We start from the raw sequence: 23,513 nt of genomic DNA, 5'->3' as shown, positions 1-23,513 counted from the left end.
ATCCCACCCGTCAAGCCCATTTTCAGACACGGAAGTTAAAATTCTCACAAAAACGACTCCAGAAGCTTCTGCAGCGCATTTATAATTATTCTTTAAAGAAAATCGAGTTCCAACATTATTTTTCTATTCATTGACTCGTTGGCTCTCTAACCTGCAATACGCTCTTTAAGTGATAAAATGATTGACTACAGGGGGACTTTAACTTAATGACTCTCTTTCAGAATGGAAACGGCAGCTTGAACTCCCAAGAAAGAAAGAGAATAAAAAAAAATGTCTTAAGATTATTTTAATGTCTTAAAATAATCGTAAAAATATAACTGCTGAATTATTGAAAATTAATGCCACTTAAAAGTGTCATACCATGGTGAGCATGGATTTAATAATTCAACATTTCATCATAGCCTATTTCCTGGTCCTATATACACCATTAAAACGGTATAAAATGGATTGTGCCGTGTTTTAAGACTGTGAATCATGCGCACAGAGTGGTTGAGAAGCTTTCGACCCCAATGTGTATTTCTTGTTTGTAATTTCGCCACTTCACTTCTGACCAATGGAAGAGAGCGAAGGGCGTCGGCCATCTTTTTTTTTTTTACCATAAAAAAAAAAACGTTTTTTTTTAACGTTTTTTTTTTTACTTTTTTTTTTACGTTAATGGGATTAACGTATACGCAGCCTTAAAGTAGTTAAACAATACGACTGCTAAAATTGTGTGATCCTCCATTTTAAAACCCACCAGTTGATTTGAAAACACCTACATGTGAACAGCACACGCCAAATGGAAAGTGTGTTTTATTCAATGCAGAGGGTTAGATAAGCTTATCTAAGGGCCACATTGTGGGCTAATCTAGAGAAGCGCACATGACTGGCAGTGCCTGTCCCTGTAGGGTCAGTGTAATCGATAACAGCGAACACCTGAAGCTCATCGTGACGCCCCGTTTCATCTGTACCTCGCTCCGCATGAGTGAACCTGAGGATCCCTGGAAGCTTGAATCAGGTTCAGGGTCACTGATTTCATTGATGCGTGCAGATATTCACCCAGTAATCAAGCAAACTGCATCTTTTCTTCCGGCGCTCACGATGAGCTCCTGTGTGTAATCAACCCACTCTCTCAGACCCTCAGACGGACAGGGAACTAAACCCTGGGAAGACGTAAAGTCTGAGAAATGTGGAGCTTACACTTCAGAAAAAGATGCTCGTCCACCATTAGGAAGTGGAAATCATCTACACTCCCGTTTAAAAGTTTGGAAATAGAAAAATCCAGTTTAAAAAATAGACAAATTCTGAATTATTATAAAATGTAAAATATCTGTTGTGAATATATAGTGAAGTGCAATTTATTCCTGTAATCAGAGCTGAATTTACTTCAGTCTTCAGTGTCACGTGATCCTTCAGAAATCACTCAAATATGATTATGATGCTCAAGACACATTTATGATGATCATAAGCGTTGAAAACTGTTCTACTTCATATTTATAATCATGATTCATTGCTTTGTCTGGAATCTTTGATGAATAGAAAGTTCAAAAGAACAGCATTTATTTGAAATAAAATCTTTAAAAAACATTATAAATGTCTGAACTGCCACTTTAAAAAAGGTTATTGCCCGATAACAAAGGTGGTGTTGAATTTTTTATATTCAGAGGTAATACAAATTTGGGTCTAAATAGTTTTAATACTCTCTACCAATTAAGAAAATGTCAAAATTAGCTGTGCTAAAATGGTTGTTCAAATGAAGCGGTCACTGAGTACGGGTTAGTAGAAGGAGTCAATACTGGGTCACACTTCTTGATAGTCTAATAAATGAATGTTTGATCATTTTGATCACAACAACAGGTTTGAATGTACAAGCTTGACAAATAATGTCAACACTACAATATGTAAAACTGCAGAAAATGAAATTAGATTTTGCATTACAATGGAAGCTTGTTCACAACAGAATAAAAAAAACAGATAATTGCGACTTTCATCTCGCAATTCTGACTTTCTTTTTCATCTTCAATTCTGACAATTGTGAGATATAAACTCACAATACTGAGAAACACGGTCAGAATTGCAAGATAAACTCACAATTGAGAGATAAGTCTGAATGAGATATAAACTCAATACTGAGAAACACAGTCAGAATTGCAAGATAAACTCGCAATTGAGAGATAAAAAGTCTGATAATAGTGAGATATAAACTTAAAAATGAGAAATACAGTCAGAATTGCAAGATAAACTCGCAATTGAGAGATAAAAAGTCTGAATATAGTGAGATATAAACTCAATTAAAAAAGTCAGAATTGCAAAATAAACTCGCAATTGAGAGATAAAAAATCTGAATATAGTGAGATATAAACTCAATACTGAGAAATACAGTCAGAATTGCAAGATATAAACTCACAATACTGAGAAATACAGTCAAAATAGCAAGATATAAACTCACAATACTGAGAAATAAAGTCAAAATTGCAAGATAAACTCGCAATTGAGAGATAAAAAGTCTGAATATAGTGAGATATAAACTCAATACTGAGAAAAAGGTTTTAATTCTCTTTTAAAATGTATTCTGTGGTGGAATACATTACAGCTCTTCATTCATCCAAATGACAGAACGGAAAAAAAAGGTAGAAAATTAGATTAGCTGGAGAAAAAGTGAAATGCAAATAAACACTTATTTATGAGGTAGATAACTTCACACAGTGCGGTAAGAAAGGTAAATATTTCCACACACAAAAACCTTTCAGCGTCTCTTTCATTTTAAGACGACCACAACACAAAGGAAACCAAATAATGTCATTTGTTAAACTTCAGGGAATAACCAACAGAAAATCAGGCGGCGGCATTAGAAACTTTGGTGGCACTTTAAGCTCCACTTATCCAATCCCATTACTCCTCATGCAGGAAAACACACCGTGTGCTTGATGAATGACTGATGAGATGCGACTGACGGAGCTTAACAGGCGGCGCACGTCCAAACCAGGCAACTTTACATCCCTGAACACACACTACACAAGCTGTGTAAGGCCCCGCCTCCCAATCATGTCACAGCGCGTCAATCAAAGTCTACAACAGCGATGAGATTAACCCTTTATGACCAGAGTCATCTTTCTATTAGAGCCCGACCGATAAAGGACTTTGAAGGCCGATACTGATACAAATATTTGTTGGTTTTAAAATCCGATATATCGGCCGATATTTTTATTTTTAATTTTTTTTTTCAGAAACGCACAACAAAACATTAACAGATTTCCCTAACATTAGTTATTTGTAGTTATTTGTGAGTTTTAACTAAAATAATATGGTAATACATTTTAAAAAGAAATTTGTTTCTTGTATTATCACAACAGAATAGACTGATGATAGTGGCATTAGCTAGATTTGTGGTTAGCTAGTCTATGATGAGCCATAATTTAGCAATGGATTATGTCATACTGCAAATTGGAAAACATACATTTTCAATATAACAGGCCAAGAAGAGATATAATTGTTATTCAAGTAATGTATGTGTCGTGACCAACTCAACGAGTGTTGCCAAAAGGAACGGTGTAGAGTGCCCTCTGGTGGACAAACTATACAACTCCAACATGACATGGTTTAAGCGTGTTTCATCCGTTTTTATTGTATTTTTGAAATATTCATTTATCGGCCATTATAACTGCCAATACCGATAGTTTGGAAAATGCCTAATATCGGCCGATAATATTGGTATGGCTCTACTTTCTATTTTTACATACTTTATATACTATTATTTTATATACTATAGGCTATGTTTGTAATAAATCAATAGTAACTAGATAAACCTCAAAAGTGCAATAAACAATTGTTTTCTACATTTTATTCAATAATCAATACAAAAAATGGATAAATGTCAACCTCAAACTTGTCAATGTGAAAAATGTGCATAAAACAATTTAAAACTACCATATACAGAATTGATTTGACCTGTTTACATAAATTAGTTTTAAGATACCCTCATTTTTACACTCATTCAAACAAAAAGGGAGTAAAAATGCCATGTAAAATATTCCATTGCATTTGTGGTCAAACAGATATCATTTTGCTTTTGAATATTGATTGAAAATTTAATTGGTTGAAATATAAAATAAATAGACCCCATCAGAACAAATAATAATAAAATAAATAAATATAAAATAAATAAATGAAGCCGATGAGCAGACGGACAGTTCAGCACCATCGGACAAAATCAGTATTTACAAAAACTATGCGTCAGTGTACTTTCGTTTAGACAACGTGCGTGTGTGTTAGAGCCCGGCCGATACAGATACAAATATTTAATGATTTTAAAATCCGATGTATCGGCCGATATTTTTTATTTTCTTTTTTTCAGGAACGCACAACAAAACATTAACAGATTTCCCTAACGTTCGTTATTTGTAGTTATATATGAGTTTCAATTAAAATAAAATGATAATGCATTTTAAAAAGAAACTTGTTTCTTTTATTGTCGCAACAGAAAAGATGAGGAACAAAACGTCATTAATTAATAAACAAAGCTCATTAAATTCTACTGATAATAGTGGCATTAGCTAGCTTTGTGGTTAGCTAGAATGTGTTGCGCGTTATAAACGAGTGTTGCCAACAGGAACGGTGTAGAGCGCCCTCTGGTGGACAAAATATACAACTCCAACATGACATGGTTAAAGTGCGTTTCGTCCATTTTTATTTTATTTTTGAAATATTCATTTAACGGCCATTATAACTGACGATACCGATAGTTTGGAAAATGCCTAATATCGGCCTGCCGATATATCGGTCTGGCTCTAGTGTGTGTGTGTGTGAATGTGCTTGTATTTGCAAGTGTATAAACGAGAATGAAATGACAGAATGAAGCAATGGTAAAAAGACAACAACGATAAGAAGGAACATCAGATGGGAGTCAAACGCATGGTCAAATGATTTGTCATGATTCTTCTATAATTGTTGATTATCGTGGAAATCCATCTTGTAAATCATATAAACTTGACTTTTCCTCTTTAAACGAACAATTTCACAATATTATTGATCAATTCCAGAAACTTTCCAAAACATTCAAACCTTTGAACGTTCATCTCCATATTTGAATTGCCAATATTAAATTGAATAAACGCATAATTAGTTGCAATATCATAATTAGTATTGCACTTAAACAACAAGTCCACTTGATCCATTCGCTGCTGAAATCCCAGAGTGCATCCCTGTGGTAAACACAGCACCGGCTCTTTTCAGGGCAAGTGTATCTCTGTGTGTATTGATTGGAGCGATATTTCATACGCCGGCCGGAGAGAGAGAGCCGAGTCCCTGAGCAGAGATCCTCGGACGACCAACACCGCGCTGCTATATCCAGGCTTGTTAGCGCTCGGCTCAGCCAAACGCTTCCACTGTGCTAACAAGCAGCATCTAACGGCAAGGTCATCCACTCAGACAAGTACCAAGAGTGTGTGTGTGTGTGTGTGTGTGTGACCTCTTCATGACTCCTGACACCAAACCGATAAGGGTCCCGGAGATAATTACACCACCACCGGTGGACCGGGCTGAGAGTGTGTGTATGGAAGAGAACGAGAGATTCAGTCGTGAGTGTCATTGTGCCGATCAGAAGCGAGTCATGTGATCCACCGATACGGTGTTAATTATATATTTAATACTGAATAATATTAATCATCTACATGTACTTACTAGTTGCATGTAATTATGCATAATAGAGTTATGTTTAGGGTTAGTTGCATGTAATTATGCATAATAAAGTTATGTTTAGGGTTAGTTGCATGCAATTATGCATAATAGAGTTATGTTTAGGGTTAGTTGCATGTAATTATGCATAATAAAGTTATGTTTAGGGTTAGTTGCATGCAATTATGCATAATAGAGTTATGTTTAGGGTTAGTTGCATGTAATTATGCATAATAGAGTTATGTTTAGGGTTAGTTGCATGCAATTATGCATAATAGAGTTATGTTTAGGGTTAGTTGCATGCAATTATGCATAATAGAGTTATGTTTAGGGTTAGTTGCATGTAATTATGCATAATAAAGTTATGTTTAGGGTTAGTTGCATGCAATTATGCATAATAGAGTTATGTTTAGGGTTAGTTGCATGCAATTATGCACAACTAACTGTCATTACTATGAAAGAATGAATGAAAAGTTTTTATTTCTAACATGTAGAAAAAAACAAAAACAAAAAAACACCAAATTTAAAAAAAAATGTGTCAAATTTGTCAAATTATCACATTTTTATGCTTCTTCCTACTCCTTTTCGGACATGTATAAGCTTATTCAATCCCACCCCATCTTCAACTAATTACAACTAATTAACCGGTTGACCGAATATTTTGATCTATTTGTCTCTACACACCAAAAACAAAAACAACATACATATCTACCTATGTGTATATACACATCTTCAAAAAAAAATTACATAAGAGAAAATAAATAAAAACTAATAATAATAAAAAGAGAGAAAAAAAATGAAAAATATATAAATAAACTTCATCCTCTCTATACCTTGCAAATATCATATTGATATCGAGTCATACTTGGGCATAGTTTAAGTACTGAACTTAATCTGTTCCACAACTTCACTCCACATATCCAAACACAAAAACTTTTTAATGTTGTGCGTACACATAATTGTTTAAAGTTGCTCTCACCCCTAATATTATATCTCCCTTCTCGATTAAAAAACAGTTGTTGAATATTACCAGGGAGTGGGTTATTTTTTGCTCTATACATTATTTGTGCTGTTTGAACATAAACCAGATCAGTAAATTTCAACGTCTTGGATTTTAAAAGTAATACATTTGTGTGATCTCTATAACCAGGCTCTTTTTTGCAACATAAATAAAGATAATAGTCAATTAACTATAGCAAGAACATGTAGTAATGTGTAACTGTAGCTTTAAAATAAAGTGTGGCCTCGTCGTAAATCTCCTCATCGTCGTCTCCAGTTTGAGAAGCTCCGGTTCGGACGGCTTCGTTTATTACGACGGGAGTGTGTGAGAATCGTGTGCGGCTTCGGTGATCGCGACTCCAAAATACGAGCGCGGCTAAGAGGATCAGAGCGCACCGTTTAGTCACTGTCTTGATTTAATGATGTATAAAACAGCAATTAATTAATTCAGGAACAGCGCTCGCAGCTCGTTCGGGTGTGTGGACACACATAAAATAGAGTCGGCCACACACAGGCCAGATATTTTAATGCAACTTCTATTAATCAAAACGAATCGGGAATATAAAATAAAGCAAAAAAAAAAGCGAAAAGCAATTCCCCTTTTCACTGCTCTCGCTCTACCTCTCTCTCTCTCTCTCTCTCTCTTCACCTCTCTCTCTCCCCACCTCTCGCTCCACCTCTCTCTCTACCTCTCTCTCTCTCCACCTTACTCTCTCCACCTCTCTCTCTCCAATTTCAATTACATTTTTTTCAACTTGTTTTTTTCTCTCTCTCTCTCGCTCCACCTCTCGCTCCACCTCTCTCTCTCCAATTTCAATTCAATTTTTTTCAACTTGTTTTTTTCTCTCTCTCTCTCGCTCCACCTCTCGCTCCACCTCTCTCTCTCCAATTTCAATTCAATTTTTTTCAACTTTTTTTTTTCTCTCAATTCAATTCAATTCAATTCAGAAAGCTTTATTGGCATGACAAAAAATACATTTTGTATTGCCAAAGCGTCAAAACAACATAGAAAATGATTTGGAACATTTAGTACACAAAATATTAAAACTGATATCATAAAACAATAATAATAAAATGAACAGGTTAATAAATAAAATAAAATGGATTTAGAAATCATCTATATATATATATATATATATATATATATACATAAAAAAGAACAATATTGAACATTATATACATGTGTGTAGGTCTTAGGCTGTGAGTGAGTGTGTGTTTAGTGTATGTTTGCTGGTTTCTGGTCGTCCCTCAGGATGTGGCAGGATGGTACAAATTTTGCAGCTATATTTGAGCATTTGGCTTCTTCGCCAAGAATGAAACAAAGTTTTTGGGTCGGATTACAGGTGTTAAATTGGGGAAATATATTATTAATTTTGGGGTAATAGTGGTCTCTATAGTGGAGAGTGGTCTCTCTCTCTCCACACCTCTCACTCCACCTCTCTCTCTCTCACTCCAACTCTCGCTCCACCTCTCTCTCTCCACCTCTCTCCACCTCTCACTCTACATCTCTCTCTCTCTCTCCACACCTCTCTCTCCACCTCTCTCTCTCTCTCTCTCTCTCTACATCCTCTCTCCACCTCTCTCTCTACCTCTCTCTCTCTCTCTCTCGCTCCACCTCTCTCTCCACGAAATCAATATGTAATTGTCTAGACCAGGAGTTTCCAAACATTATTATCCATTGCAAGGAATCAAAAACCACATAAAACAAACAGATCACTCAAATGAAATAACCGAGTTTAATGTTCTAAAGGTGTTAAAGTCAAAAAATAATATAACTACAAATTCTCTGGGAAAGATGTATTCAGCACATATTCTTTAATGTACATACTGATAAAACTGGGATAAAGTAAAATAAAAAAAACAAATGACACTATTTTAAGGTGATGTAGTTACACTGTACATCCTAATTAACAGCAATATTAATATAGAGATAGGATTTAAGGTGTCATTGTTACAGTGTGATCATGTACTCAAATACTGAGTAATAATAATTAACTGCATGTACGTACTACAGGATTAGGGTTTGATTGAGGGTTAATTGCATGTAATTATGCATAATTTACTGTTATTACTACGGTGAGTACATGCAACAAGGACACCGTAAAATAAAGTGTTTTCTACCGGGTTTGGTACTTACTTAATATACTAACTATATACCATATTTATTAACTAGGTATTTTATTGCCACTTCTATTAATCGTAAAAAAGGCGAAAAGCAATCTCTCGCCCTGAAATGCACAGTTAATGCCTTTCTCTCTCTCGGTTTCCCAGAGTGCCGATGATGAAGCGGCTCACCTTCATCGAACTCGACGTCGTCTTCGGTGTGTTGAGGGAAGGGGAAGCAGTTGGTGATCTCCAGCCGGTCCTCCACCACCAGGCCCAGCAGCACCCCCTGCACCACCTCACTGCCCTGGCCCTCCTCCTGGTAGTGCTTGATGATCTTCAACACCACCTGCACACACACACACACACACACACTGCATGATCAGGGACATGTCTCGTGGATCCGTGCAAACTGAATTATATCTGATGCAATTTCTCTCCCCTAAAGGCATTTGAAATGTCTTTGTGTCGCCTTTGCAGGAGCAGAAACAACGTGTGTGTGTGTGTGTGTGTGTGTGTGTGTGTGTGTGTGTGTGTGTGTGTGTGTGTGCATTTATTGCTGAAAGATTAGTGAAGTGTAACCAGGTACACCACTGCACACACACACACCTGTTAGCACTTCACTACGCATGTCAAACACCACGTTTTCAAAAGCTACGAATCTAATGAAAATATTAAAAATTAACATCGTAACAAAAATACACTGGTTTTCGGTATGATTCGGTATACAGCCCAGCACTATAATAGAACAAATATAATACACTTAAAGGAGTAGTTCACTTCAAAAAAAAAAAAAACTTTTGCTGATAATTTACTCGCCCCCGTGTCATCCAAAATGTCCACGTCTTTCTTTCTTCAGTCGAAAAGAAATGAAGGTTTTTGATGAAAACATTCCAGGTTTTTCTCCATATAATGGACTTCAATGGGGACCAAACGGTTCAAGGTCCAAATGAGAGTTTCAGTGCAGCTTCAAAGGGCTTTAAACGACTCCAGACGATGAATAAGGGTCTTATCAAGCGAAACGATCGGCCATTTAATAAATAAATAAAAAAGTTTAAGTTTTATAACCTCAAACACTCGTCTTGCTCTGTTCGTGACTCTCCTGTTCGAACTCGTTCATCAAAATGAACAAATCTTTTTTCGAGTCATGACTCGAGGGTTCTAGATAAGACCCTTATTCATCGTCTGGTGTCGTTTAAAGCTGCACTGAAACTCTCTTTTGGACCTTGAACCGTTTGGACCCCATTGAAGTCCATTATATGGAGAAAAACCTGGAATGTTTTCATCAAAAACCTTCATTTCTTTTCGACTGAGGAAAGAAAGACATGGACATCTTGGATGACACGGGGGTGAGTAAATCAGAATTATTTTTTTTTAAAGTGAACTACTCCTTTAAAAAGTGTATTTTGGATGTTTTCCTGCCATTGGTCTGAAAATGACCCGTGCATGATTGACTTTCCCAATCAGACATGTTTCTAAAAACACAACAATATTCAAATCTTTGCATATTGTGTGTAATCGAGATTTAGTAAAACAGGGATCATGTGATGCGTGACATTGATGTTAACACCAGGCTTATGTTCACTGCAAGCTTCAATCTGCAGATTGGATATCAATCTAAAAGCGAGATTGCTCCTCCATCCTCACGGTAGTTTGGTCCACTCAGAGCCGAGCGCATGGAGAAAGACCCGGGGTTAATGGAAGAACAAATACACTCACTGTCTAATTACGCCGTCTGTAAAGCCTCTCTGAATACCAATCCGCCGGGTTTACTGCGCTCTACAGAAGACCGAACATCTTCAACTAGCTCACTCGCCCCAAGGCATGATGGGATACATTGGCGTTTCTCAAAAGGGACACATCATTTCATATCCCCAATATCAGGAGGAGAAGTGCACTAGTCCATCTGTAATTACACAGCGAGGTGAAGCATTTAAAGCCGACACGTCGGAAGTCACATGTTCAGCTGATAAGAACAGCAAGCCGCAAATCATTCACTCCTGTTGGGTTCTGCGAATCATGCCGTTCGGGTCGAGGGCTGTCGAAGCTGAACTCCAATCTATTTCTTAAATATGAGCAAAATTAAAATTCTAAAGGCAAAACTGTAACAGGAATAAAGTACTGTATTGTCTCCTGTGTCCACAAGAGGGCGCCATAAGCAAATATAAATCAAATCAATCGCATCTTATTTAAATGAAATGAAAATTCACTTTTTAAATAATTGTTCTTAAATTACAATTTCATTAATGTACATGCATGGAAAATTAGGTACAATTAGTTTGACCGATATTGCTTTTTTGATATCTTAGAGATCAGGGTGGCTGAAATTTATTTATTTATATTTAAATGTCTCTATTTATACATACATACACACTTTATATTCATAATTAAATAAAATTATTAATTAAATTAAACATAAAATATAATGTGTGTGTGTGTATATATAAACATAGATTTTATATTTACTTTAATCAATATTTAATAAATTTAAATATTAAACAAATACATCAATATTATATTTAAATATATATTTAAATTTAAAGAAATATTTTATTTATTTATTTAGGATTATTAAGAACACCTGTTCAATTTCTCATTAATGCAATTATCTAACCAACCAAATCACATGGCAGCTGCTTCAATGCATTTAGGGGTGTGGTCCTGGTCAAGATATATACGTCCATATATATATATATATACACACACACACACATCATAAAAATGGATGTATAATTTAAAAAAAAAATCTATTTTATATATTGAGCATTTACAATATATAATATAAATTATAATTTAAATTAAAACGTATATATTTTACATGTTATACATGTATAACTATTTTAAATGTATATAAACATGTAAATATTTATTATTTTACACAGTACACACACATATGATGTAAACAAAAACTTTTATTCTGCGAACGACTAGTTGTGATTAATCGTTATACCGCCCTCAAGTTAATGGCTTATGCACAATGTCACTACATCAACTTAAAATAAAATGTAACGCATTTTTTGACAGCCCTATTCACTTCCATTAACACTTATATTTTATTTTTCAGACCGCTGGGATTAACCAATCAGAGTCGAGTATTCCAGAGAACCTTCAGATCAATTATTTCAAGCCATTAAAGGAACCGCTAAGCCACCGAAATCATTACGTGAACAAAATCCCATCGGCATCCCGAAGCCACATGGATCAAGTCCACCATCATTTACCACAACATTCATAAAACACTGAGCTGGAGGCAATCTTACACACAACTCTCCGGGTGCGAGTAACATGTCAAGCCCAAATGACCCGACAGAGCTCACCACATCCCAGCTGTAAAGATATATGAAGCTTTTCACTGTGGAGTTGAATTAATTATAGATGGACTTCCTGTAAACAAAGTTACAACCTTTAAAACTGCACACACACACACACACAGCTGATTTCCACACGCGTGGCAGACTCCATGTGCTGTTTCCAGAGATTATGGCTGCTGCTTTGAGGGTTTGTAGCAGGCTTTAAGGTCAGACAGAAGAAAAAATAGAGTAAAGTCAATATTCTCTGAGCTGAACCTGCCAATCGGATCATTTCAAGAGGAGTCGTCCTCTGGAGGAACTGAAGAAACCGTTCCCTTACATCATTCATGAGGGAACACACACACACACCTGCGTCATCAAACGAGTCGAGAGATGCGCGGATGGGCAATGCAGTCGCGACAGCGGATGACACACACACCAAACACTTACTTTATCTCGAGTTATTTAACGCCATGTCAACATCATGGAAAAAAAATCAATTTATACAAAAATACAAATATCATATAAATACAATAAACCAAGCAAACACACAAGTCATATAAAAATGTTGGTAACACCATTATACAGTGCACTCTCAGAAAAAAAGGTACAAAAGCTGTCACTGCGGCTGTACCTTTTCAAAAAGCAAACTTTTGTCCATTTTAGGTCCTAATATGTACATTTTATTTGCTAATATGTCCATTTCAGGAGCTAATATGTCCATTTTAGGACCTAATATGTACATTTTACGTGTTAATATGTACATTTTATTTGCTAATATGTACATTTCTGGAGCTAATATGTCCATTTCAGGAGCTAATATGTCCATATGTCAATTTTAGGTAGTAATATGTCAATTTCAGGAGCTAATATGTCCATTTTAGGTCCTAATATGTCCATTTTAAGTGTTTATATGTCCATTTTAAGTGTTTATATGTCCATTTCAGGAGCTAATATGTCCATTTTAAGTGTTTATATGTCCATTTTAGGTGGTAATATGTTAATTTCAGGAGCTAATATGTCCATTTTAGGTCCTAATATAAACATTTTAAGTGTTAATATGTACATTTTAGGTGGTAATACGTACATTTTAGGTGTTAAGTACATTTTAGGTACTAATATGTACATTTTAAGTGTTTATATGTCCATTTTAAGTGTTTATATGTCCATTTCAGGAGCTAATATGTCCATTTTAAATGTTTATATGTCCATTTTAAGTGTTTGTCCATTTCAGGAGCTAATATGTCCATTTTAAGTGTTTATATGTCCATTTTAGGTGGTAATATGTCCATTTCAGGAGCTAATATGTCCATTTTAGGTCCTAATATAAACATTTTAAGTGTTAATATGTACATTTTAGGTGGTAATACGTACATTTTAGGTGTTAAGTACATTTTAGGTACTAATATGTACATTTTAAGTGTTTATATGTCCATTTTAAGTGTTTATATGTCCATTTCAGGAGCTAATATGTCCATTTTAAGTGTTTATATGTCCATTTTAAGTGTTTGTCCATTTCAGGAGCTAATATGTCCATTTTAAGTGTTTATATGTCCATTTTAGGTGGTAATATGTCCATTTCAGGAGCTAATATGTCCATTTTAGGTCCTAATATAAACATTTTAAGTGTTAATATGTACATTTTAGGTGGTAATATGTACATTTTAGGTGTTAAGTACATTTTAGGTACTAATATGTACATTTTAAGTGTTTATATGTCCATTTTAAGTGTTTATATGTCCATTTCAGGAGCTAATATGTCCATTTTAAGTGTTTATATGTCCATTTTAAGTGTTTGTCCATTTCAGGAGCTAATATGTCCATTTTAAGTGTTTATATGTCCATTTTAGGTGGTAATATGTCCATTTCAGGAGCTAATATGTCCATTTTAGGTCCTAATATAAACATTTTAAGTGTTAATATGTACATTTTAGGTGCTAATGTGTACCACTAAGGTACCAATATGCAGCCTTTGGGTACAAAAGTTTACCTTTTGAAAAGGTACAGCCCCAGTGACAGCTTTTGTAGCTATTTTTCTGAGAGTGTGTCCTTGTTGCAATAAAGTATGCATAATTGCATGCAACTAACCCTCAACCAAACACTAATCCTATACCCTATAATAAGTGCATGGAGTTGCTTAATATTATTCAGTATTAAATATATAAAATCACACTAACAATGACACCTGGGTTACACTTTATTTTAAGGTGTCATTGTTACAGTGTGACCATATATTTAAGTACCGAGTAATATTAATTAACTACAACATGTACTTACTACTATAGGGTTAGGGGAGGATTAGAGTTGTTGAGGGATAGTAACATGTAATTATGCATAATTAATAGTCACTACTAAGGCCGTCAAACAATTAATCACGATTAATCGCATCCAAAATAAAAGTTTGTGTTTACATGATATACCTAAGTGGGCGCAATAATAATAGTTTACAAATATGAAAACCTTTTCACAATATTCTAATATTGAATTTGGGGTTTTCATATCTGTAAACTATTATAACAAATAAAGGCTTGAAATATCTCACTTTGCATGTAATGAGTCTATATAGTACATATAATACATACAATTACTTAAATAAATAAACATTTGCACCATATTCTAATAATATGATGCCTTCATTATGTGTGTCAGTGAGGAAAGAAAGTTGTAAATGTAGTTTATTTTTCTGTGAATAAATATTTAATAATAAAATAATATTGGCTATTATAATATAATATATCTTATCTGATTGGCTTATTGACTCCCATGAACCCCATCAATCCTCCAGTCGAGCCGAAGGGTCTGGGGTTTTAACACCGGTTCAAACACACACACACACTCGTTCTCCTCCTCAACCAGCTAGAAGACAATCCCAGAATACCAAACGAAGACATGCGTTGCAGACGACACACACTCCCATCAGAGCAACACTTCATCTTCTGATCCCTGAACTCGGGAGAATTGCCAGTTCTATTTCTGATCTGAGCTTTGGTTGTGCGATGATGACTAGCACACTCTCTCTCGCTTTGAGACGACGCTAACACGCGCCTGAAGCTAGCAGGTAAATGCGCTAACTATGGCGCTCGGAATGTTCCATTCGGCGACGAGACTGACAAGCAAGACAGATAACACACGTGAATACGTGCGTGTACGTCTCCATATAAAACAAATGGAGACGTACACGCAAATATCACGTCACGTAGACACGTCAATAACGTGTAGCTGTTGATCTATGCAGACGTCACGGCGGAGTCACGTTAAAAGTTTAACGTGTGGATTACGTCTGCACGTCTGAACGTCTGCACGTCTGAACGTCTGCCCGTCTGCACGTCTGCCACAATCTAAGTTTACAAACAAGACTTATTTTGGCACATTTTATGTAGGACTATGATACACTTATTTTTATAATGCTGAATGTCTGGTAATGTACCATTGGTATCCCAATGATAGATGTAACTTTTTAATAAAAGTCTATGGCATGTATTTTGATTATTCGATCTTCAGAGATAAAAAAATAAAATGGGCTAAAAAAATTCAGAAAAACTGAGTCTTATCATTATATATTAGTGTGTTTCAGATGTGTTAATGCTCTGCAGCAAGCCAGCAACAGTCTGCATGCCTCGAGTTCACTCATGCTGCATCCAGCATTAATTAACCATTCAGAAACCATTTTAGAGTATATTGGATTTTAAACTAAAATTAGTTAGCCTGTGATTGCTTGGATCAGGCTACTGCTATTCTTATTCTGAACAAGTAATTAATCATTCAAATTAAAAATGTTTTAACATAAATGTACTATTTAATAGAGCTACAACACTAAAGTTTTTATAAAGCCTATAAATGTCGTCTAGTCATACTGCACATTTTTTGCTACCGTTGAGAGCATACAAAAATCTCGCCCAAGTCAGGCAAAACAGTTGACCGCCCATATAAATACAGTAAGAGGAGCAAACGCTGCATAGTCTTCACCTGCAGGAAAAACAAACACTTTAAACAGAATAAGATGAGATGAACACTTTAATCAGTAGGCGGCAGCAGAGCAGCATTTATTTGACCATCTCCACTTTCTAAATAGGAAATTACTGACCCACAGAACAGTTTGGATTCACTCTTTCCATTTATGACAAACAAAACTATTTTATTTAAAGTGTGAATAGATTATAAAGAAAGAGAACAAAGTATGCTCTTTTTATTTAGCGACTGATGGAACTCCTGCGAAAACTCCTCTGATAATAAATAAATTGTCTATAGCCGACAATCAAACATTTAGGCTGTGTAAACCTCACACTGCTGGTAGCTATCCTGAAAATTAACATTAACTGTAAACTTATTCCTCAAATCTAGTTGTAGTAATATTGTTTAATGATCAAAAAGGATGTTGATTCAGGAACATTGTACTTCATGAAATCATGTTCATCCATTCACTAAATCCCTTTGCACATACTGCCTTCAATGTCATTTTACAGTTTTTCTCAGTCACTTTGGTAGTTTCTTGAATCATCCTTAAGTTTTGCAAACCAGTAAATGCATTTCTTAAAATAATTAATAGCAGTCCATGGATTGCCTGCAAAAGCCTGTACCTCCTCAAATCCTTAGTTCATCTCTCAAAAGTGGTATTTATGTCAATGAACATATCAGTACCATTGAATAGTCCTTGTGTATTTGCTCACAAACAAGATATTCAAAATGCTTATTGATGTTGTCGATATGAAATTGTACTTGTTCAGTATTTCCCAGATATCCAGATGAAGCTTCATGAGATGCACCTCTGAGCTACTTCAGAGAACTGGTTGATCATTGGTTGATTTAATGCTTTACCTTTCATTGGTGAAATGCAAAATTTATAGCCAAGAAATGCTTGCTGTCATTAAAACATTAAAATGTAGCATGTCATTGGAACCAACAACGGCATATATATTTAGGCTAGCTATATTTCAATTCACGTATAACGCAGTCACTTTAAATTCACATAATGTTTAACTGGGTAACATAATTAGGAAAATATCAACCCGCAATATATGAAAATTAACTGCCAATTGAGACCAAAAGTTGAGAAAAAAATACCAAGTAAAAAACACATTTGTAAATATTTATTTTAATATTTCTGTAATGAGCAGTCTTTAGTTTTTGAAAAAATCATTAGAAAACCAGAATGCCTGTAAATAAACTATATGGTAATGACATTTCACACAATAAAAAAAAAAAAAAAATTGTTCCAAACATCACCACAGCAGAACAATTGCAATTGTCTTAAAGTAGTAGTTGTGTGGATATTAAATATATAGCCTCTTTGTTTTTTGTTTTTTTGAAAGAATAGTTTGAACAATAACCAGTAATGTCAATAGAACAGTGCCTTGCCGCCATCTACTGGCGGTTTTATATTTATTTTTAGTGGTTTCATATTTGTTTGGCCGAGCTCCTTTATTTCGGGATTTAGGCTACAACTCGTTATAACGATTTTTTTATAACATAGAATTTTAGAATATAATTCCACCCACTGCCACTCTACTATATCTGTATTTTTTGTATTATTATTAGCCATAGCCTATTCCCATGCATGCTCGTGCATAATTGATACAAAACGAAATTCACTTTAAAGAAAGTCTTTCTACAAAACAAAAGTTAATGAAGTGGTCAAATCATGTCTGACCCACTTGTCTCCCGTCATATCGCATCATGTTGCTCTTACTCATGCTGTTCACTGTTCATAATCAACATAAATGAAAATTAAATAACAAAAGCCTATTGTAATATTTAGACAAATGTGAAACTGAGCGGATATTGAGCGGACAGTCACGTGAAAAGTAACTTGAAACTTGTTTTTAAATGGGAAGAGCGTCTTGGTTCACCCTCCGCCTTTCAGAAAGATAGGCTATGCTATGCTTTATTACACAAAACGAAACATTGAAACATTATTATATTTATAATGCTGTGGTCTAGTTTGTATGATGGACTATCTAGCTACTTCAGTAATAATAGGCCTACGTTGTTTTGGTGAGAAGTCTGTTTCTCAGATCATAATAAAAAAAATTCTTGGCCCCCTTATATGAAAACGAAATGAGCTAGGCTACAACATAGTCCTAACAACGATAGAAAACCAGAACTTAAGACGGATCGCCATTGCCTGAATAATAAAAAAAAAGCTGAATGGAGATAGCTCCAGACGTTAAGACGTGCAGTCGTTAAGACGGGCAGACGTTAAGACGGGCAGACGTCCAGATAGGCAGTCGTTAAAACGTACAGACGTTCTCCACACGCACGTTAACACGTCTTTAAGCTTGGCTAGGAATCGAATGACACAAAGCGAGCGCCATAGCTAACACACTCCCCGCGGATCACCTGACGTGAACGGCTGTCCGTGTCAGACAGCGGAGGACGGACACTGACGACTAGCCCGCTCCGCTACGCCGAGGCCCATGATGCATCTTCATAAAACAGTTCTCGATCAACCGCGCGCTAAACGAACAACTTCTGACAGTGTCGTAACTCGTACTTCAGATCTGGACGAGGAATCTCTAACCTGAGGCCTCAGAAACAGCTCAACTTTAAAGTCCACATCAAATCAAAATCGAATATGTTAGCTTTAAAGGAACACTCCGACTTTTTGGGACTTTAGCCTATTCACCTTACCCCCCAGAGTTAGATAAGTCCATACATACCTTTTTCATCTCCGTGCGTGCTATAAGTCTGTTTGACGCACCCACCACTAGCCTAGCTTAGCACAAAGACTGGATATGAATGGTTGCAGCTTTCATACTAATCCAAATGAGTGACAAAATAACGCAAACGTTTTCCTATTTACATGTTGTGGTTTGTATAGTCACAGAGTGTGCAAATATCAAGGCCATATGAGACACAGACATCTTTTAACCATATAAATACTATATTTTCTGAAGGCGAAGCACTGCTACTTGGGCAGAGTGATAACAATCACCTGAGACGCACCGTGACGAGGAGCAGAGAGTTCGCTTAGTGTTGGAGTAAAGAGTCAGCAATTACTAACGTTATATAGAAAAGCATAGTTTATCATGGGTGTTTGCTTTATTGTATGAGCTGTGACAATAAACAGGGGAGACCAGGTAATACAGTACCATGTTTCATTGATTTCCAACCAAAAACGCACCCAGATTTATAAATATCACATGAATAAATAATTATTATTACAGGAATCAATATATTTTAAATGCAATGTATTAGCTGAACCAAATGTATTCAACAGCATATAATATACAGTATAATTGCATTACTATAGGATAGAATAAGGGGAAAGTAATAGCACAAATTGTTTTTGCAAAATGAACTCACAGCCTATCGTACCCTTTTGCACGCTCAAGTTCGTTATTTCCATGGTTATTTCAAATTTAGGCTACTAGGCGCGCCATGCGCAGGGTGCAAGTTCAACGCGGTGAACGCGCTCGTTTTTTTTCCAAGCGCGTCCGTGCCGCATCAAGATAAAAACATATTCATACCCTAATCATATAATAGTGTCACTAACGTTACATTAGATCTGGCTAAAGGCACTGTTACAGTAGGTCATCTAAAAACATAACGGAACACTTACCTCAGCCGCAGGTCCACTTGTCCTGTGCTATCGATGGGATGGCCGTATCCTTCAGCACATTATGGTCCGTGTGGCAAATTCCATTTTTTTTTAAATAGTCGTCCTCATTGAAATGTACCGAGCAAACATAATGTCCCTTGATAATCTATTTAGGTGTGTTTGGATAAATATCCAGAGTAAGTTAGCCATTTCTTCATCCAGTCAGCGTTTTTAGTTGGAATTCTGTGAAACATGGTATTACCTCCCCTGTTTACTGTCGCAGCTATTTACAATAGAGCGAAAACCCATGACTCTAAACTACGCTTTTACTATTTATAAATTGCTGACTCTGTTACCCAAACACCGAGCGAACTCTCCGCTCCTCACCACGGCGTGTCTCCGGTGATGCGGTTATTACGCCGTCAAAGTAGCAGTGCTTCGCCTTCAGAGAATAGTTCCCAGGTTTTATACGGTTAAAAGATGTCTGTGTCTCATTTGACTTTGTTATTTGTACATTCTGTGACTATACAAACCACAACATGTAAATAGGAAAACGTTTGCGTTATTTCGCCACTCATTTGGATTAGTATGAAAGCTGCAACCATTCACATCCAGTCTTTGTGCTAAGCTAGGCTAGTGGTGGGTGCGTCAAACAGACTTATAGCACGCACGGAGATGAAAAAGGTATGTATGGACTTATCTAACTCTGGGGGGTAAGGTGAATAGGCTAAAGTCCCAAAAAGTCGGAGTGTTCCTTTAATGTTATCGAAACGCTAGTGCGCTCCAAAAACAATGACATTCGCATTTAGAAAATATAAGCGTTCAAAACCTAGTCTTCCACTTCCGCCATGATGATTAATTATTCTGATGACATCACTCCGCACTTCAGCGTCTCATCAGATTTCCCGTCCAAAAATTTTACTTTCACAAGCAAAGATTTCTTATGAAAATTATGAGTTTTTATGTGAAGTAAATTATTTAATCAAATCTCTTAGGAAAATTGATAATAGAAAATGTTTTTCTTTTCTGAAGAAATATGATGAGATCTTTCATGTACCAAGATGATTAGTAGCCTACCTGTTTGCTGTTTGTTTTATTTTATTTATTTTGTTTGTTTCTTTTTTCACTCTTCTTTCTTTCTTTATTCTGTTTGTGCAAGAATGATTCTACTTGATCAATATATACATTGTTGAAATGATCCAGATGTTTAAGAGGCGCATGTTTGCACTATTGTAAAGCAATTTTTGAAAAAAATAAAAAAAATAAAAATAAAAAAAAAGAGCATCAACCGAAAAAAAAAAAGATTTCCTGTCCAATCAAAAAAAAAAAAAGATTTTCTGTCCAATCAAATGCTCTTCAGAATCTGAAGCCCCGCCCCCTTATTAGTGTTGGGTATCGTTCGAATTTTAGCAATTCCAGTTTCGACTTCGATTCCCATTCTTATCGATTCCAATATGGTAAAAAACGAAATGAAGTCAAATATTTAGGCTCATTTGAAAATTGTCAACATTGATGTTACAGTCAATTAATTTGTTGTTCGTTTTTTATTATTAATTAGTTAATATATTTTTGTTTTTAAAAAAAATATATATGTATATATATATGAGTAGAATTTCCTAACCTTAAATTAACAGAATTGTATATATTGTTCCCAAAATGTGAATATAACGTTGTCAAAATTGGATAAAGGCATGATCACAATTCTTAGCACAAAAATTAAATTAAAAGTTCACTCAAAATTAAAATTGTCATCAATATTGATGGAGAGGAAGAAAATGAATTAGTACTATCAAAATTCCCTGACATTAATTACAGACGATCATCCGTCACAGCAAACCTCATTTGTGTTCAAACTTCAATCAGTCATGTGACACACGAGAGCCAATAACACAGGCTGTCAATCAATGACGCATCTAAAGTCGATGCTTATTTTTATTATCATTTAACAAGCGTAAACAAGATGAGAACTCTGGATGAGATTAAAAAAAATAGCAATTTGGATAATGAGTTTCAGTCTGCTAACCAAGCAAAGGCAAAATACTGTAAAAAAAAAAAATAGATCAAATACACAACCTTTTTTTGGAGAACTGAGCAGTTGTAAATCATCTACTCTCATTATATGTAAAAGAGTAGATCTATCCGTCCGCCTAACATCTTCTCCTGTGCTCACAGACGAAAACACAAACACAACTGCAACTTTAAGGATGGGTGAAAATAATGCTAATTGGAAAGAATGAAGGTCAACCAGAGTCCGAAACATAGCGGATAATCACAGAGTGTTTTCTTGAGACAACATCGCCCTCTTTTGGCAGGGATGTATAGTGCATCCATAAACACACACACACACACAAACACACACACACACACTTCCATCCAGGCGCATTACTGTGACGTTAATTGGAGGGTTTAGTCCAAAAGCCAAACTACAATCTTTGTACTCGAACTTCAGCCGTTATCTGACGGGAATCGCCGGTTTGTGTGAAGAAGCAGAATGAGTTGGAAAATAACACAAGAAAACAGATGAAAGAAGCTGCAAAAATACAATAAGCAAAAAAAAAAGTCTTGGCACAAGTTGCGTTTACAGAGCTAATGATATGACATTCGCCCAATTATAGTCACAAATCATTTCTATCTCAAATACATGTTATTTTGAACTCTCTATTCAAAGAATCCTGTAAAATAAAATGTATGACAGTTTCTACCTAATTGTGAAGTTGCTTTCACCACTGATAATCATAAATGTGTCTTGAGCATCAAATCATCATGTGACACTGAAGACTGGAGTAATGATGCTGAAAATTGATCATAGGAATAAATGACACTTTACCATATATTCACATAGAAAACGACTTTTAGACAGCAACTAACATTTCATAATTCTTACTGCGCATATATAGCTTACAGACCCCAAACGTTTGATCGGTAGCAATCATAATTCACAAAAACAACAATATCAAAATGTACAGTATAAGATACGCTGTACACTTTACTTCACTGATGGTTAATTTCAAAATAAGAGTCGCGATTTGGCGGGTTAAATATGCGATTCTCAGTTATTTCAACCTAAATTTAAAAGCAAAAATGCTGTATTTGGGATATTATTTACTTAAATTAATTTATTGTAAAGTTCTCATTGTATTTTTAGTAAGGCCAGAAACCATGTTCACTTTAGAAGCTGGGTAACGTTATATCTCAAACTACCATGGTTTATCGTTATAACAGATATGATAGCCATCTACAACCACTATACATTAATGCCATGTTGAAACCCTGGTAGTACTATAGTACATGTCCACAAAACTAGTTAACAGCATTACTGTGTTGTTTTCCCCAGTGTTCTTGCTGTTCGAGTAAACGATGAACGCCGAGCTCCCCCTGCCACCCTTCAGCCCGAAACACAAAAACATCATAATAGCATAAATAATGATCACTCACCAGCCCGTCGATCTGGATCTGCTTCACCGGGGAATCCAGAGGACTGGAAGCCGAAGCTGCGGGTTCTTTACGGGTCGCCATTGTCGGAAGAAGAGCGGAATCGGGCCGAAGCACATGGAAGAAGATTCTTCCGGAACAATGCGACCACTTCCGGCGCGAAGACTCTTCAAAATAAGAGCCGCAGTTCAAGTCGCCTTTATCTATATAGCGCTTTTTAAAATACAGATTGTTTCAAATCAGCTTTTCTGAGATAACAGAAAAAATAAAGCAACGAAGTTTGTTTCTAGAAGGAAATAGCGACATAGTCCAACTTAAGTACGTTCAGTGACGGTTCAATTTCAAAATAAGAGTCGCGATTTGGCGGGCTAAATATGCTTTCTCAATTACTCCATCCTAAATTTAAAAGCAAAATGTTGTATTTTGTATATTAATCACGTAATAATTAAGCAACTCACGCAAAAGTTGACTGACCACGCAATGGCAGCATATTATTATTA

At 35.6% G+C, this 23,513-nt stretch overlaps 1 protein-coding gene and 1 long non-coding RNA gene across 3 annotated transcripts in view; both read right to left on the bottom strand.

The window, feature by feature from the left end:
- eif3ha (eukaryotic translation initiation factor 3, subunit H, a) overlaps positions 1–23,172 on the bottom strand; it is a 75,745-nt gene extending 52,573 nt beyond the window's left edge. Inside the window, exons 1-2 of the mRNA XM_039688755.2 lie at positions 23,017–23,172; positions 8,947–9,103 (exon numbers count right to left, since the gene is read on the bottom strand). Coding sequence (XP_039544689.1) covers positions 8,947–9,103; positions 23,017–23,097 — 238 coding nt within the window. The 5' untranslated portion in view covers positions 23,098–23,172. The remainder of the gene's footprint in view (positions 1–8,946; positions 9,104–23,016) is intronic.
- The window catches only part of LOC148977080 (uncharacterized), a 301,169-nt gene that overhangs the window by 100,478 nt on the left and 177,178 nt on the right, over positions 1–23,513 (bottom strand). The window lies entirely within an intron of this gene.

The sequence above is a fragment of the Pimephales promelas genome, chromosome 12, assembly GCF_988280905.1.
Source record: "Pimephales promelas chromosome 12, fPimPro1.hap1.1, whole genome shotgun sequence".
NCBI classification, from domain to species: Eukaryota; Metazoa; Chordata; class Actinopteri; order Cypriniformes; family Leuciscidae; genus Pimephales; species Pimephales promelas.
This window is presented reverse-complemented; position numbering and strand designations above follow the sequence as displayed.